This window comes from Gobius niger, assembly GCF_951799975.1.
Source record: "Gobius niger genome assembly, chromosome: 22".
Taxonomy (NCBI): domain Eukaryota; kingdom Metazoa; phylum Chordata; class Actinopteri; order Gobiiformes; family Gobiidae; genus Gobius; species Gobius niger.
In genome coordinates, this window is record NC_136873.1 from 15,595,304 (window position 1) to 15,611,619 (window position 16,316).

Sequence of the window (16,316 nt, forward strand, 5' to 3'; positions counted from 1 at the left end):
AGAAACATGACAAAAATGTCAAGTTTAGGAAAACTGGGTAAAATATTTATCACTATGTTTTAGCAAAACGTGTGTCTAATGTGTCATATGGACTTTAAAATGTATATCTTGATAAATCATAGTAGTAGTAGCAGCTGTATATACTGTATTTGATTATAATATGATTATAATATGTGGGCTCGATTGATATTCACACACACACACTCTGCTCCCTTTCACCTTTTATTATAACAAAATCATACAGTATCTTAATCCAGACAAGGTTAATTAGTATTAAATCGACATGAATGACCAAAAACATGATGCGACATGTACGTCTATGTATGGGAGACTATGAAAGGCGTCAAGTAAAGGGGTCGTCTGCAGAGTCCAGAGGTCACGGACGTCATCTGTGAATCCTGAAGCACACACAAGAACACACTATTTACACAAGATATCATAATCAAGGGTAACTGAAAAATGACATGGTGGTAATTATCAAACTGAAAATGTTTTTGACTTATTCTTTGGCTAATACTATCTTTCTTACAAGGAGAATCTACATGAAACAAAGTTGACTGTGTTCTCTGTCAGTGCATATTAACGAAGGTTCAATTATTTCTCTGAAAGGCGTCCAAAATTGGTGACAATATTCAAAAATACGAGCGTGATGTTGGCCAGGAGAAAGGACTTTCAGGTATAAAAATAATATGGCAGGTTTGTTCATCCAATCACAACCAAATACCGATGATATTTCTTACAAACTTATTAACAGTAATAATAATGTTCATGATTAACCTAATATTACACAAACTCAACACCACAACACATCATCCCTCAGCTTTTAACCCACCACAAAACTCTCACATCGATAACACACCACTAAGTGAGCTGGTAATAAGCCACTTTCTTAATGCATCACACCCGAGCAGGCAGACACACACATGTTAATCGAGAGGGATCAATGTGTTGCCAACCAAATGCTAGCGTCCAACCGCCCTTTGAATTGCATAAAATTAACAATAAAAACTAAATAATGATGGAAATTATAATAATAATGATAATAATATTGACATAATCCAATGTTGCTTACATGTATGTGCACCTACTGTATAGATATGCATGGGTGTGTATGTGTGAAAATAAGGATGATGATGGTAGCAGTGACGGTAATAACAATAGAGATTTGCATTTCGATTGCCCCCCCCCTCCCCCCTTCGGTTGTTCTATCATTATTCATTTATATCTTAAATCTATGTGTCCACCATCTTTTTTTAAGTTTTTATTTATTTTATTTTTATGTTTTTCGTTTCTGTATTCACTGCACTATACTTCAGGCACTTATTTCTCGATGTATCTCTGTACCTGTTTCCCCTCAACATCCCTCTACAACTGTTTTGTCCCACCATGTTCCACATTCCCTAACCCTCAAGCCACCGAGCCACCCATACTGTAAGAACTGCACTGCCCTGGACCCTCAAATGAGTGCAGAACCACACTACTCACACCCCATCACACACTGCACCTCCACACTTGTCTAGTCAACATAAAGTTTGTCTTTGTCTAATGTCAGATATTGTATGTATGTAACTACAAATAAAAAATAAAAAAGTGCAGGGGTGAATGTGCAGAACAAGTGTTAAGGACTGATTGATGCTTTGCAGAGTGAGTGGTGTAGTGGCCTGGTCCGGTTGGGGACAGAGGATGGAAATTAGCTTGAGCTATAATCCTGCATTTTAAGTATACTGTACTTTGTGTAAGTGCATTGCCCCTTTTAGATAAATAAATAAATAAAAAATAAAACCTATAGGTACATATGACCAAAAATAATAATGTAGCCACAAAAAAAAGAAGTGACACGCTCTAATATTTGGTTGGAGCGCCTTTAGCTTTGATCACAGCTCACATCCTCTGTGGTGCTGCATTCATTTTTCACCAAGATCTTGTATTGATGGTGGGAGAGTGTGACCACCGCACAAAGCCTTCTCCAGCACATTCTCAATGGGGTTAAGATCTGGACGATGTGCAGCCGAATCTATGTGTGGAAAGTGATGTCCCTGAGCCACTCTTTCGCAGCGTGATGAATCCTGGCATTGTCATCTTTGAATATGCCCGTGCCAGAAGAAGAAGAAACCCATTCATGGAATAACCTGGTCATTCAGGGTGTTCAGGTTCATAGTGTTGTCTGGAAAAATCCGTACCATCAACTCCATTTCCAGAGCGGAGCAAACAGGAAGTGGATAAATAAACAAATAGAGACTTTAGACTTCACATGTATCTGCTTTCTGTTCCCCAGTGCTCAGTCAGTGCAGTTGATTTCTGTCCTTGTGACTCACTATTTGCTTAAGAGCCTGATTTTGTGACACAATGTGGCACTGACCTCTCAGAGCTCGGCCCGTCGCTCGATGCTCAGCAGCTCCACCTCGAAGATCAGCGTGGCACCGCCGGGGATCTTGGGAGGGGCGCCCCGGTCTCCGTAGCCCAGCTCTGAGGGGATCACCAGCTTCCTCTTCTCTCCCTCACACATGCCCAGCAGACCCTGGTCCCAGCCTTTGATCACCTGTGGAGAAGAGCGGCCATGAGCAGAGCATTCACACGTCAAAGTGCAGCGAGGGGCAGAGTAAGATCCACACATGAACCGGACCATTACAAGGCAGTTCATGGAAGAGTTTAACAGGACCTTGTGCTTGGATCCACTTTTAAACACACTTTCACATCAAATACTTTTACTGATAAATAATTTGAACTTTATGTCAGTTTTTGTTTGTGGATAGTAATTAGAGACCATAAACCAAGTTTTAAAAAGAATCAGAGTTATCACATTTACCATGGTTAGACGACCGCCACTTTACAATTCTTTATTTGAAACTATAAACTGTACAATACAGTGACGTCACGTGAGCTAAACCTTTGCGTTTTAACTTCTAAGCTTAAGTCAAACTTAAGTTCCCAGTGCTGCACATTGAGAGCCGAGAGAAGACTTAGTTACAGCTAAACTGATAGAGTCAGTGATCTGGTTAGTGCCCTGCCCCAGAGAGTGCCGCTGCCCCAGAGAGTGCCCTGCCCCAGAGAGTGCCGCTGCCCCAGTGAGTGCCCTGCCCCAGTGAGTGCCCTGCCCCAGTGAGTGCCCTGCCCCAGTGAGTGCCGCTGCCCCGGTTAGAGGCTGACCTGGCCGGTGCCCAGGGTGAAGGTGAAGGGTCGGTCCCGGGGGATGCTGCTGTCGAACTCGGTGCCGTCCTCCAGCCGCCCGGTGTAGTGCATGTTGAGCACGTCGCCTTTGCGGGACTTGATGGGGCAGTGGTCCACGCGCTTCTTGATGCCGATCTGGAGCTTCTTCTTGTCGGCGCCGCTCACGGCCGCGAACGCCACGGCCAGAAGCAGCAGCAAGACCCGCATGACTGAGGAGGGAGCGCGCGGTGAGGTCTGGAGGTCTGGAGAGGGATGGATGAGGTGGACAGAGCGCTGAAGAGCCAGGGGAAGAAAGAGGAAGCAGTGATCCTGACCCGGATGCACTTCCCACGGTGCTGCGCGTTATGTGTCCGACTGGGAACAAGCTCCTCCACTGCTATGATATCCATGACTGCAACAGACACACAGCAGTGAGAACCAGAGCCGAAGGCTCACAAAGTGAGCAAAGCTTCCGTTTGACTGACCTCGAAGAGGACACTTTAAACTCTGCAGACCTCAGGACAGCTGGTAAGCGCAGACTGAAGGCTGTAATAAAGCTCTGCTTATCTGGGCTGTTCTTCAACATGAGGTGCTGCTAACAGCTAAGGCCTGCACAGACCATGCTTTAACAAGCAGAGTCTGTGGTTTATGCTTCTTGGTAAGAGTTTATGAGTTAAAATCCCTCCTTTGAAACGTATTTAATTTAAAATTACTTTCTTGTAGATATTTTGGGAACAAAATGAACAAATTATTCTGAAAGTGCATTTGTTTGATTGTATCAACAAAACCTTTTTCCTTTATTCTCTTCTAGGTTTCTCACCTTCCCACAGTAAAATCCTGCGGGGAATTGGAGTGAAATCCTGTTGTCAAACTACTGAGGGCAGTTGACCTTTTTAATTTGGGCAACAGTGCAGAACTACTCAACTTGTAAAAAAGTAGTGAGGAAGAGACTGGAGAAGAATTCCCCAGTGACACCTCCCTCTGCTCACCCACTGCAGTCAACATGGCCGACTCCCTGGTGCTGGTGCAGCTCAAAGCCAACCGGACTGATGCAAAACGCCAATTCTCACGCTTAGCCAACAACGTGCTGAGGATGCACACTGTGATGTCCGAAGAGGAACTCAAGGACAGTTTTAAAACCCTCACCATGGAAGCTAATAAAGCCTTTGAGGCCAATGATGATGTTGAAGATCAGTACACTGCTGAGTCGGCGCTGGAAGGTGGTGCGCTGACTGACCAGCAGAGGGCCGACTTGGAGAAGGCTTCAAGTGAGTGTGAAAAGAAATTAATGGAGCTTAAAGACCTCATTGTAAAAACTCTATGGGCTAAGTATGGAGAAGAGGAGATCAGCTTGGCAGTCGAGGCTGCAGAGTCAGAAGTGGAGCATGTCAGGGCTATTGCACCGAGTGAAGATAAAGAAATATTTGACTTCATGATCGAGCACCTGGGAGAGCTGGTCAAAAGAGCCAAGGACCTCCACACACAGTGGAAGTCCTGGGCACCGCCTGAGGAGCAACAGCCACTCCAGACCCGGGTCCGCGAGCTGGAACGGGCATTAATGAAGCTCACTGCAAGAAAAGCTGAATTTATCAAAGTTCGAGGCAAAGAAGACAGGCCTAGTGTCACCACCTCTGGTTACACAGCAACACCTGTTCCACAGTTAAAGTCTGCCTCCCTCCCAAAGTTTCCCGGCACCAGAGGAGACTTCCATCACTGGAGGAAGTACTGGGAGGCTCTGCAGGAGCAAGTAGATCCAACTGGATCAAAAGAAATGAGAAAAGTACAGCTACTTGACAGCATAGATGATGCAACATCAAGGGATCTTCGGCTGTCGACTTACTCCACCGCTGAAGATATCTTCAGAGTACTTGAAAACCGCTATGGTAACAAGACAAATAACGCAATAGAGATTGTTGAAGAGCTCCAAAGGCTACCCTCTGTAAAAGGTAACCAGCCTAAGAAGATAATTGAACTCATCCACTTGGTAGAGAAGGCCTTTATCGACCTGACTGACCTCGGAGAAACTGGAGCCATCAAGAACACCCTCATGACAAAGTCCTTAGAGGGCAAGCTTCCGGACTCCATGAAGAAGGACTGGCTTCTGTACGCAGCAGAAAGAAGTTCAGAGCAAGGCAATCGTTTTGACACCCTCTTAGCCTTCCTGAGAAGTCAGGAAGCCATTTATGAACAGCTGGACCAGCTGCAGGATGAAGACAGCCCCAAAGTGAAGCAGGATCCACAGCAGGACAAAACTGTGATGCAGACGGGCAGCCCTGCTCCTGAGTGTGTCATCTGTGGTCACGCTAAACACGGGCAAAGGCTGTACTTCTGCAGGAAGTTTCAAGCTCTTAAATTAAGGGAGAAAAGGGATGCTGTCAGAAAACTTGGAGCCTGCAAGAAGTGCCTGGAGATTCACTCTGAAAACGATTCCTGCAAAAAGGAATTCCTGTGCCAGCGGTCTGAATGCAGCGAAGAACAGCACCACTTCTACTTGTGTCCCAAAACCGAGCGAGCCAGGACGTTCACCCCATTGAAGACTAGAGTCAGCGCAGGTGGAGGGGACATCCCGAGGAGCTACACCAAAGCCCAGCACGAGTTTGTCAAGAAACTTCCCCCTGAGCTCGCCAAAGAGTGCCGCCATGTGTTCCGTAACCCGGCCGTGAGGACCTCGCAAGCCACCGGCTCGCACAACCTGAGCGAGAGAGTGTTCAGAGCTTGGCCTGTCCAAAAGAAGTATTAAACGATGGAATCATGCATTATTTAGGGGAGACAAAAGCGTAGCATAGAACAGGTCAACTTTTTTTATTTAGTATAAACATTATATGCAAAGGTCAGACTGACATTTCAATTCATTTGTTGCACTGAAATATGACTAATGTTATAAGGCAGGAGGCATTGAGCAAAAATGTGAAGTTAAAGAAAGAAGCATCTGATCCATAATTGGACATTAGACACTGCATGATATTATGGACAAATAGAAATATCGGGTTTATGAAGTTTTGTTTGAGTGTGGGGCCTAGCTAATCGTAGGAGTAATTAGTTGCGTTTACATTTAAGAATTTTTATGTAATTTCAGAGGACAAGGGCCTTTATAACTCCAGGGTCATTCATTGTTTGTAAAAAACACACCTGAAAACAGAAAATTCACCGTAGTATAAGCTTACTATTGTTATTCAGTGGGTCAACAAATTTAGTAAATTTATCTTTTAAACTTTTTTAATTTGACAAAATTCCATTTTCTAAATATGTGGAAATGGTTCAATTTGAACAAAAATCTGTTTGTTTGTTTCTTACAGTAGGATTTGATGATATAGAAGTTTTTCCGTAACAACTTATTTGTCTTTTTTTGAACGATGGGATATTAATAATCCTTTGTAATGAGTTGTATGAAACATGTCAACTAAATAAACCCACAAATTAAACCTGGACCTGGCTCTTTCTGTAAATACAATGGTGTTTATAGTCCTGCCCCCACCCTGTGCCGACGTAAAAATCAAATTGAAATTAGCCACGGACTTTTCAAAAAAATCAAATGTGAAGTTTAAAAGGATGGCAGAGGCTTATATGCGCTGAACTGTTCCTAAAAAATACATTTTGCTAGCTGTTGAATCCCCTACCTGTTCCAATTGAACGTTCTATCCCCACAAAAAATGTTTTTAAAGGGATGCCAGGCACAATACTTAACTATGGCGAGGTAGGTTTTGTCTTTTTCAGATTCTGTTTCAGTATAAAGCCACGTTGGGGAAAACAAGAGCTCAAAGTGCACTGTCAACACATAAAGAACATGACTCAACATGCCATTTATATAATTTATGTGTTTTATTTTATTTATTTATGTATCAGACACACAAAAAGCAAAAATTTAATATTAGTTAGCATTTAGCTCAGCTCAGATAGGCTAATTTGTACCTAAAGAAAAATCACAAAAGGTCTGTACATTCATGAATGATTCCTAACTGGGCTTTAAACTAAATGTGGTGACAACAGCTGAAAACATCTGGATTGATGCGATGTTTGATGCCTAATGCTAACGGCTATAGGAAAAACACACTTGAGCAACTGGCCCGGACTAGCCAACTTGCTAACTTTCCACATACGTTAGGATCGAATGCCGCTTCTCATTTTTATTCCTATGAACTTCCTGTCAGTAAAGGATAAAGACTTCCTGTGGACGTATTAATGTAAATAAAAAATAAAATAATAATTTCAAGGTAAGGGTGTTTTGTAAAAATGATTTCAGAGCGTTATTTTCATACGTTAAAAGCGTCAAATTAATGTTAGTCTTTCGCTACAGTTATAAACACAGAAGTCTCTGAAGTATTTACATCCTGTAGAGTTTTGTATACCGTAAATGCTCTAATACAGGCCGGGGCCTTTATTTACTCAAGGGCATCTAGGACCAGGCCTTTATTGGAACCAGGCCACAATTAGAGACAGGCCTTTATTTCTATTTGAGCAAAACGGACGACCAGGAAAACGAAGAAAAACGAGATTTGTGTCCATTTGCACCTAAAATATTAGGTTCATTTATTAATGAACATTTCAAACCCTCTCCCAGCGGCTGGAACATTGACGCCTTTTATTTTGTCGGGACAACAGGAAGTGTTTCGTTGCTTTTAGCGGAGCTTTGACATCAATGTCACTGCAGGTTTCTGTTTCGTTTTTACCGCGGACTGGATTATTTGTTGTTATCTTGTGTAAAAGTTGAGTTTAGACGGAGCGTTTGTGTTTGTGATCGATCATGAGACTGACCCGAGAGAAGACGAGACGCTCGCGCTGATGGGAGGAGTTATTTTGAGGCGTGGGACTGACCTGCACACGGAGCAGCTGGACGTGCTTTGAAGACGCGATGGTGACTTTATTAAAACCCTGGAGGGTCACACGACATTTGTTGCCCTGTTTCCAAATATAGTCACTGGAGGTTTGAAAAGTGGCTAAATCTGTGTCAAAGTTACGCTCGGATCAGCTCCTCCGCAGCGTCACCATCGGCCCGGGTTCCTGTTTGTTTACTTCCTGCACCTGAGTTTTCATTTACACCAGTATGAGACAAATTCCTAACATGGGGAATATTTCTACCGCTATAGTTTCTAATAAAAGCCCCGGCCTGTTTTAGAGACCGGCTTTAATTTGCCTCCGCCAGGCGCGAACCCGGCCTCTGTTAGAGACCCGGCCGCTAATGGAATACAGGCCAGTATTAGAGCATTTACGGTATGCTCATGATTCAACCGCTGCATGTTGTTTGCAATGTACTGTTCAAATACGTATTATTTCAACTAGACACGGCTAACTCTCCATTGGAACAAAGTGAAGTCCTTGGACTTAAGACACCATCAAGAAGGCGGGACTGTTGAGTTCCATTTTGGCCATGTATAGATACAGACTGGAATCGCCCATATATAGTCATGCTTGAAAACAGTTAAGGGGGAAAACAATTTGGAGAAAAATCTAAACTTTCTCTAATTATTCAAAAACTACTTCAACAAATGCTGAATTATGAACATAGTTTCTACTAAATAAAGAAACAAAGACATGGGGAGGAGCAAAGTGGTTCAACAGCCCATAAATACATAAAAAAACGGAGAATGCTAACTTGATGCTACATGTTAGCATCGGGCTAATGCTAATGGTTAGCTAGCGCTTGCTACAACTGCCGTTTTTTCACTTCTACTGAACAATCTGCTGTGAGAAAATATCCATATGGGCCCGATTTACACTTGACTTTATTTATGTGATAAATAAGTTCATATTCCACCAGAAAATGGCTAAAAAGAGGGAAAATGGTGTTTCTCTAAAGATTCTATTTTCCCCCTCGGCGAAGCCACGCCCCCTTCTATGACGAGATGCCGTCTGTATCTTTTTTTACTTATTTTATAGTATTTTAGTAATTTATTAATTGTGCTGTGTGAATGTGAGCAGCCGGCAATATTGCAATTTCCTTCGGGATCAATCAAGTTTATATCTATCTAGTTTATGCCAGAAATCTGCAGCAAAGGTTTGAAAGGGATATCCCCGTGTTGCTGCATATGCCAGCATGTACGGATCAGCATTTAAAACGAGGCTAAACCCCGTAGATGAGAGCTGACTTAGCGTTACATGGGCCCGTTAATGTCTAGCCCTGATCTTGACCCAGAGTAAATGGACATATCCTGGAGTAATCTGCCGCTAATCCGCACGGAGTCACTGTATTCGACAAGTATGGGATTATTGTCAGAGAGTACCTCCTGCATGTGCGTCACCGGGCGCTCCTGTCCATCCGGCCGGGTAATCCTAATCCAGTGCCGTCCACTCCGGAAGACCTTCTGACCCGCGTGAACATGTGGGTGAGATCCCTGTCCACTCTGACGGGCACTCTTTCAAAATAACGTGGCATTTTCAAGTAAAAGATTGAATGCGGTTTCAAGAAAGAACGGCTCAGATTTTTGTATTAATTTATTCCAAAAGAGACATCGAAAATAAGTCTGATATCCAGAGCCGTGGGAAGATATTTTAGTTAGGGGGCGCTGAGGGACAAAATTTACCCCCAAAATACTTTTTCTGTGCATAAATCCTATTTATTAACCTCTTAACTCACGCCTGAACCGAGAGCATTTTCTCCAGTTCAGCTTTACCCAAATCCTGTAGGCCAGTGTAACGCCTCATTTGAAAGACCTACAAAACTAAATGGATCTTTTTCCTCACATCAGATTTTTTTTTCCTCACTTTTTTTGTTGGGCAGTCGTCTCATTTTTGTCAAATTTTCGTGACTTTTTTGTCACTTTTTCATCATTTTTTTTCTCACTTTTTTGTCAATTTTTTGTCCATTTTTGTCATTTTTTTGTAAATTTTTTGTAAATTTTTTGTAAATTTTTGTCATTTTGTTGTAATTTTTTTGTCAGATTTTTGTAAATTTTTGTCATTTTTTTGTAAATTTTTTGTGAATTTCTTGTCACTTTTTCGTCAAATTTTTCTAACTTTTTTGTCAATTTTTCGTCAATTTTTTCTCACTTTTTTGTCAGATTTTTGTCCATTTTTGCCATTTTTTTGTCCATTTTTTGTGATTTTTTTGTCACTTTTTCGTCAAATTTTTCTCACTTTTTTGTCAGATTTTTGTCCATTTTGTGCTCGGTTCAGGTGGGAGTTAAGGGGTTGATATTCCCTGCAGTTCACAAGCTATCCACCAGCAGACCTGAAGTAACACCTTTTTGAGTGACAGTGCAGGATTTTAGAGGCAGTTATTGTGAACAGGTCGGAGCTCATTCTACACATTAGGACATGGCTGGAACGTGTAGGGGGAGGAAAATACTTAATTTTGACATGTTTAATCTCTGTATAGTCCCTTTTAATATAGAAGATGCAGTTACATGCATTACCTGAGGTGGCAGTGGTGAGTACAAAATAGCCAACTTGCATCTAGTCCCTTTAAAAGCACGTTTTCAAGTTTCAGTGTGGCAAACTGGTGGCAGTGATTTCAGGGAGCAGTTTAGGACAGGGTCAGGCAACAAGATTTATAGTGTCCTTATGGTGTCCAGCACAAATGCCAGTCTTCACAAAAGTCTGCTCTTACAATATACAGAGGAGCAAAACTGTTAAATTACACACACACAAAAAAAGCGATTATGGGATTTCCAAATGATCTAATGTATGAAATATTTGAAATCCTTATGTGACTTGAGCGCAGGTGTTTGCAAAGATGTGGGAAAGCGTGAGGAATCCTGCGGCTCCCTGCGCTCCTGAAGGGGTCGGCTCTACCTGGAGACGAGGCGGAGGAGAGCTGAGGGTTGCTATGCATGTCCTCGTCCCTGCTGCGTTGCTAGGTAATATGCGTTAACTACACCTGCCAGATATTTGTGTGCGAGGGCTAATTAGAGACAGGTTTTAAGTGACGTAAAGAGCATCTGTGTGCAGAAGCCGACAGAGGGGGGACGGCTGCTCCGATAGTGGTGATATGTTGGGTTTAGAACATGTGTTAGTAGTTTAAAGTCGTACTGTGTAACATTTCGCCCGATAAGAAGCATGAAATACAAATGATCATTTCATTAAAGGATGTTTGTATTGGTGAAACAGAACCCGACAGACGTGTCTTTGTGAGCGGTGAGGTCTTTGCTCGGACCTGACTCGGAAGCGGGACACGACCAGCTCGTCTCCGTGGAGATGTTGCGGCCTTCGGGTGGCCAAACGTCAGAGGTGGTCTTTAACAAAGTAAGTTGAATATGTTGGAGTAGTTTTGGATGTTTAAATATCAAGCAACATGTGAAGAAAAACGTGCCAGAAAAGCAACAATAGCATTAATTCTGACAACGTTTTTTCCTGATCTACAAGATGTTTAACCTCTTAACCCCCACATTAACCAAGCACATTTTCTCCAGTTTCGGCTTTACCCAAATCTTGACCTGAGAGCTTACAGCCTATTGGCCAGTGAAACTCCGCCTTTGAAAGCTAAGACCTAAGCTCTTTCCAAATTTTTGTTGTCACATGTTTGTCACGTTTTCGTTACGTTTTTGGTCACATTTTTGTTACTCTTTTTGTCATGTTTTTAATCACGTTTTCGTCACCTTTTTGCAACATTTTTATTACTTTTTGGTCACATTTTTGTGACTATATCCACGTAGCATTACACTAAACCAAATGTGGCCAAAGACCTGAGACCATAGCTTTCAAATACGCTGGCCAATAGGCTGTCCGCCCCAGTCGAGAAGCTTTTAGAATTGGGTAAAGTTGATCTGGAGAAAATGGTGACGGTTTGGGTTAAGGGGTTAAAGACTTTGCTCATTTGAGATGCGTGCAGTGCCAACACATCTGCCCATGTGTTAATGGCAGAGGTGGGAGGTTACTTGACCAAAGCTCCGAAAAGACTTGACTTTACTTGGGACTTGCTGTTTGTGACTCGAGACTTAACTTGGACTTGAGGCCAATGACTCTCAATGACTCGCTGTGACTTTATAGTTATTTATTTGAGTGAAACTGTCGAAAGATCACGATTCACACAAAGTTTACAGCATTTAGTGACTATTTTACGCATCCGCACACAGCCCAGTGACAGCTGGACTGAAGGCTACGCAGAATCTATTTTGAGCAGGGCCGAATCCGAGTATACAGGGGCTGGGGCATTACAGGGGAACCACTGACAAAAAAACTGCCAGAGACTAACAAAAATAAAAAATATTATTTTATATTTATATTTCATACTACAAGGAAAAGCAGCTCATGTTTAAAAGACTCTGTTTCATTTTCTTTTTTTTAAGTCGGCCCCCCCTTGTAAATAGTTTGAATGTTTTGGCAATTAAATATGGTGGTCGTCTCCCGCGGGAGGTGTTCCAGGCATGTCCTAGTGGGACAAGGCCTCGTGGAAGACCCAGGACACGGTGGTGGGACTATGTCTCCGAGCTGGCCTGGTGTCGCCTCGGGGTCAGAACAGCTGGAGGAGGTGTGTGTGGACCGGGAAGTTTGGGCATCTCTGCTGAGACTGCTGCCCCCGCGATCCGGCCCCGGATAAAGCGGAAGAAAATGGATGGATGGATGGCAATTAAATATTAATTAGACTATAAATCCAAATCCATGAGATTTCGAAATCGCTATATCTTGAGAAAGCACTTATTATTTTCAAGATTACAACACATTTTGAAAACTAGACACGCTGGCGTTTGTGACTTGAGGTGACTTGCCGGCTTAAGCAAGACTTGACTTGACTTGACTTGACAAAAGCTATGACTTGACTTGACTTGACTTGACTTGAGCCCATGACCGATTGACTTGGACTTACTTGGGACTTGAACCTTCGCGACTTGGACTTGACTCGAGACTTGCATTTAGTCACTTATTCCCACCTCTGGTTAATGGCATGTAAGACGGTTAAAGGGGGCAACACCGGCAGTGGGTTAAAATATCTGTTGCCATGGCAACACTAACTCCTGCCAAAACAGGAGGAAATAAGAATATCCACTCATGTTACGTAGGCGTATCAGGACTCCGGATTCTAATGTGTGGAATGAAGCCACATGCGACCTGTCACAACAACAAACAACGCCAAATCAGCTAATTAGCCGCTCCAAATGGATAATTACACGCTGAAATAACCACGTTTTCCGCGCCGAGTTCGAGAGTTTTGATGCCGCCGTTTACACCACAGACACACAAGTCGTCTATAGGGCCAACACATAAGATGTCGAGTTCGATCTTTTAAACTGAACGCTTTCTTCTTTGTTTTTTTTAGGCTATTTGAAGAAATACAGGCTACGTGCGTAAGTAGCCTGCTACAGTTCAATGTGACGTCACGACTTCCGCTTCCGGGTGCTAGCAGACTGGAAAATATGCGAGAAAAAAAACATTAAAAACTCTTTAAAACAATCATCAATATTCAGGAAACTCAACAGAGGGTTACTGAACCTGTTTATTTCTCAGACTCATTGGCCAAAAATGCCGCACCTACAAAGTAATATTTACTAAAGTCGGTACTTCCGGGGTTAGTGTAGCTGCTAGTATTTACTAGCAGCTACACTAACCCTAGCGTAACCGCTAGTATTAGATAAATACTAGCGTAACCGCTAGTATTTATCTCCGCTAACCCGGAAGCACCGATTTTGGTAAATATAACTTTTATAGCAGTAGGTTCAGCATTTTTGGCTAATGGGCCTGATAAATAAGTATGTTCAGTAACTCTCTGTTGAGTTTCAGAAATATTGATTGTGGTATTAAAGAGTTTTTTTGTAGTTTTTCCACACATCTCGGGACCCGGAAGTAGAGCTGTGACGTCACCACTTCACAAACGTATACGACCTGCAGCTGAATTAACTTATATATAAACAACATGGTTAATGCTACAACCGCTAGCGAACAAGATGCTAATGTTACATGAATGTTTCTCCACGCTAATTATAATTCAAAACATGCTATATAATGTCATATTGAAGGCTGTGACCAAAAATAACTTCCGCTTGAAAGGGGGGGTATTCTGCAAAATCGACTTTTTCAAGCTTTACATCATGTTATTATGTCATTCCCTCATTAAAAACATGCCTGAAGTGTTGCCTTGGCACATTCACGTATTTTTGAGTAATCTGTAAAAACTCCAATGGCGGCCATTTTAGGGATAGGTTTGCCCGAGTCCTCCTAGGAACGCCCCCACCTCCTGGAGACGCCTCCGAGCTTTCGTCACCAGCCGAGTAACCAACCACTGCTCCTCAGCAGAACCCCCTCCCCACTGATGCCACAGACAGCGTGTTGAGGGGGCGTGTCGGAAAGGCTCAGAGGTTCTTAAAGAGACAGAGGCCTATTTCAAGACATTCACTACAGCCATTTTGAGAGAGACATTTTATACAAGGCAGTTATTCTAATTTACTACAGTTACAGACCAACAGAAGGTTTGTCATCATTGTAGTGTGATATTCACCTTATTCCGGAGGTTCGCGTGGGCGCCACCATGAATTGTTCCCGCCCCTTTTCTCCTATGTGTTAACATGGGGCTGGAGAAGTCCACATAAAATCAGTCACTACACGAAAACAAAGCCATTTTCAGGCCGCCCAGAGAAACGCTGCAGTGTTGACATGTCGGTGCAAATGAACATTGGCCGTTTTACACAAATCAATCGACTAAACATTAGATTTGAGCGGAGAATATTTTCCCTCGTTCTCCGTTAAAATGAACGGGCTTCGCGCTCGGCCGGAAGTGTCTGGAAAACGAGGTGCCGAGACAACGCGAAAAGTGGCAAAAGTGGGCGGGGCGGAATAAGGTGAATAGATTGGTGCTATGTGATTGAAAAAGGCATAATACCCCCTCTTTAAAGTTGAATCTTATTTTCTTAAGTTCTCCACTTCATGACGTATCTGAACTCAGAGCAGTCTGGACATCTCCGAGTTTACAAATTGTAGTTCACCTCTTAGAGTGGCGAATGTAGCAGTTACCTGGAGCTCACCATAAAGTCCACCTCATTGTCATTGTCTATTCCACAAAGAAGAACTCTTATTGTTATTTTCAGTTGATTTTACTTTTTAATTTGACCAACAGCGTGATATCCATCAAGTCCATGTTTGACCATTCGGACGTGAAATGATCTATGAGTAATAATTGAACAACATAAAGTCTCTTATAAGCACTTTAAAAAATGGGTTGGCCTGTTTATTTTTTATTTATTTATTTATTTACCTTACAGCAAATTAGTTTCAAATAAAGTTCCAAAGCTGGTTTCTTCTTTTAAGAAAAATAATGACTGTAGACTATTTTTAAGCCTTTTTGAAATCCACAGAGTCCATCACCATCATCTCTCGCATCTATAGATCCCATCTGGGTTATTTCTGTATTTAGGTTGCAGATGCAGGCTGCGCTGAGTGGCGTTGCCTTCATCCAATCAGCGAGTGGTACTTCTGTCCATGCTGTGATTGGTCGAGGCGATGACAGCGGGGCGGGACCAAGGGATAACAGCAGCCGCCTGCAGACCGGAGCCGCTGCAGGTCCAGGACGGCAGATCTGCAGTCCTGGAAAGTGAAACAACCCGAGCATTATAAAAACTTACGGATATTTGTGAAATGGTTTGGCCTTAAATGAAAAAAACCTTTTATTTCACAAGTGCATTGTTTATTCATGTTGTGCATCTGCTTGGCTTCACTTATAGAGGTTTTGCAGATCACATTTCCATATGGCTAAAGTTAAAGCTGGGGTGCCTGATTTTTCCTGTTCAAACAATTAAATGTTTAGTTTTGACCCAAACTCATTTCCAGCTGTAACAATCCCTCCTGCACACCTGACCTGTTCAAGCAAATTATATGCCCGTGAACAGCTTTGAGCAGTGACAAAGTGAGCATTTTTTTTTTTTTTAATTAACCTTTCCTTTTTTAGGTCAATCAGAATTTTCAAAATAATTTCTATTCGCTAAATGCCAGAAGAATGAGAGAAGATCCATCCATCCATTTTCTTCCGCTTTATCCGGGGCCGGGTCGCGGGGGCAGCAGTCTCAGCAGAGATGCCCAAACTTCCCGATCCACACACACCTCCTCCAGCTGTTCTGGGGGGACCCCGAGGCGACACCAGGCCAGCTCGGAGACATAGTCCCACCACCGTGTCCTGGGTCTTCCACGAGGCCTTGTCCCACTAGGACATGCCTGGAACACCTCCCGCGGGAGGCGACCAGGAGGCATCCGGAACAGATGCCCGAGCCACCTCAGCTGCTCCTTTCGACGTGAAGGAGCAGCGACTCTAC

At 42.9% G+C, this 16,316-nt stretch overlaps 1 protein-coding gene across 1 annotated transcript; it reads right to left on the reverse strand.

Annotated features, from left to right (window-relative positions):
* Nucleotides 1-201: 201 nt before the first annotated feature.
* On the reverse strand, nucleotides 202-3,481 carry fkbp2 (FKBP prolyl isomerase 2). The gene is made up of 3 exons (XM_079580906.1): nucleotides 3,148-3,481; nucleotides 2,356-2,539; nucleotides 202-398 (listed from the first exon to the last, which is right to left on the reverse strand). The coding sequence occupies exons 1-2, from the start codon at nucleotides 3,373-3,375 to the stop codon at nucleotides 2,363-2,365; spliced, it is 405 nt and encodes a 134-aa protein (XP_079437032.1). The 5' UTR covers nucleotides 3,376-3,481; the 3' UTR covers nucleotides 202-398; nucleotides 2,356-2,362.
* Nucleotides 3,482-16,316: the final 12,835 nt, after the last annotated feature.

Excerpts from the sequence above, each read along its gene's own strand:
- fkbp2 (XM_079580906.1), bottom strand. The coding sequence starts at position 3,375 with ATGCGGGTCTTGCTGCTGCTTCTGGCCGTGGCGTTCGCGGCCGTGAGC. Across the intron at positions 2,540-3,147 it reads TCACCCTGGGCACCGGCCAG|GTGATCAAAGGCTGGGACCA; the intron begins GTCAGCCTCTAA and ends TCTTCTCCACAG.